The following is a 1,731-nucleotide window of genomic DNA, read 5'->3' on the forward strand; positions in this document are numbered from 1 at the left end:
CAACTTTTTCACTTTCTTTCACTTTCATCAAGAGGCTTTTTAGTTCCTCTTCACTTTCTGCCATAATGGTGGTGTCATCTGCATATCTGAGGTTACTGATATTTCACCCAGCAATCTTGATTCCAGCTTGTGTTTCTTCCAGTCCAGCGTTTCTCATGATGTACTCTGCACATAAGTTGAATAAGCAGGGTGACAATCCACAGCCTTGACATATCCCTTTCCCTCTTTGGAAACAGTCTGTTGTTCCATGTCCAGTTCTAACTGTTGCTTTCTGACCTGCATACAGATTTCTCAAGAGGCAGGTCAGGTGGTCTGGTATTCCCATCTCTCTCAGAATTTTCAACAGTTTATTGTGATCTACACAGTCAAAGGCTTTGGCATAGTCAATAAAGCAGAAATATATGTTTTTCTGAACTCTCTTGCTTTTTTGATGATCCAGCGGATGTTGGCAATTTGATCTCTGGTTCTTCTGCCTTTTCTAAAACCAGCTTGGGGTTCTCCCACCAACCCTGCCGTGGGTCCCAGCAGCTCGGGCGGCGGCAGGAGCGTCTGCGGTCTGGCTACTCAGCTTCGCGAAGGCTCTCCGCGCGCCGCGATCCTCAGGCACCGGCTCTTGCCCGCCCTGTCGCCAGGATGCCCAAGAGGAAGGTCAGCTCCGCCGAGGCGGCGGCGAAGGAGGAGCCCAAGAGGAGATCGGTGAGGTTGTCAGCTAAACCGGCTCCTGCAAAAGTGGAAACGAAGCCCAAAAAGGCGGCGGGAAAGGATAAATCTTCAGACAAAAAAGTGCAAACAAAAGGGAAAAGAGGAGCAAAGGGAAAACAGGCGGAAGTGGCCAACCAGGAGACTAAAGAAGACTTACCTGCAGAAAATGGAGAAACTAAAAACGAGGAGAGCCCAGCCTCTGATGAAGCAGAAGAGAAAGAAGCCAAGTCTGATTAATAACCACACACCGAGTCCTGCAGTGGTCCCTGTTTCCCTTCTGGCACAATCCAGAAGAATATTTTTATCAACTATTTTGTAAATGCAAGTTTTTTAGTAGCTCTAGAAACAGTTTTAAAAAGGAGGGAATCCCACCTCATCCCATTTTTTAAGTGTAAATGCTTTTTTTTAAGAGGTGAAATCATTTGCTGGTTGTTTATTTTTTGGTACAACCAGAAAATAGTGGGATATTGGATACAGGGAGGCTTTGATTGTCTTGAGTGTCAGTCAGCTTAACATTCCATACATGGGGAGTAGCTTTTATATCCTATAATACAAAAGCATACTAAATGGCAGTTTGGAGTCAGTTGTGCATTTAATGTCTTGAACACTTTAAATTACTTCTCTTTCCATATTGTTTTGGTAGAATTACTTCCTACAGCAAACCACTTTTTGATCTTGGCTCTCCTGGTCAGAATTTTATGCACTATACTATAACATCTTTGGTCATGGTAGTCCAGTTTCCTAGTAACTTGGTCAATGTGCTGTGACTGTTTGACAGTTTGGGTATGTAGTGTATATGATATTAAATTGTGAATCAGTGGGACTTATGATGTAACAACATATCAATATTTGAAGATATTGGTATTTGATATCCTGTTAAGGAAAGTTTGCTCCAAATTTTAAGCTGGAAACTCCCTGGAATAACTGTTAAGGATCCCAATGATATGATATTTTAGATTTCTGGTATGTATGTGAAGAATTGTGTACAAATTGAAATGTCTGTGTAGTGATCCTCAAAACAACCAATAA

General features: G+C 42.3%; 1 protein-coding gene across 1 annotated transcript; it reads left to right on the forward strand.

Annotated features, from left to right (window-relative positions):
• Positions 1 to 633: 633 nt before the first annotated feature.
• On the forward strand, positions 634 to 939 carry LOC128062580 (non-histone chromosomal protein HMG-14-like). Its single transcript, XM_052655075.1, has one exon. It carries the CDS (start codon positions 634 to 636, stop codon positions 937 to 939), a length of 306 nt encoding a protein of 101 aa, XP_052511035.1.
• The last annotated feature ends 792 nt before the right edge of the window (positions 940 to 1,731 follow it).

Source organism: Budorcas taxicolor, chromosome 17 (assembly GCF_023091745.1).
Source record: "Budorcas taxicolor isolate Tak-1 chromosome 17, Takin1.1, whole genome shotgun sequence".
Lineage (NCBI taxonomy): Eukaryota > Metazoa > Chordata > Mammalia > Artiodactyla > Bovidae > Budorcas > Budorcas taxicolor.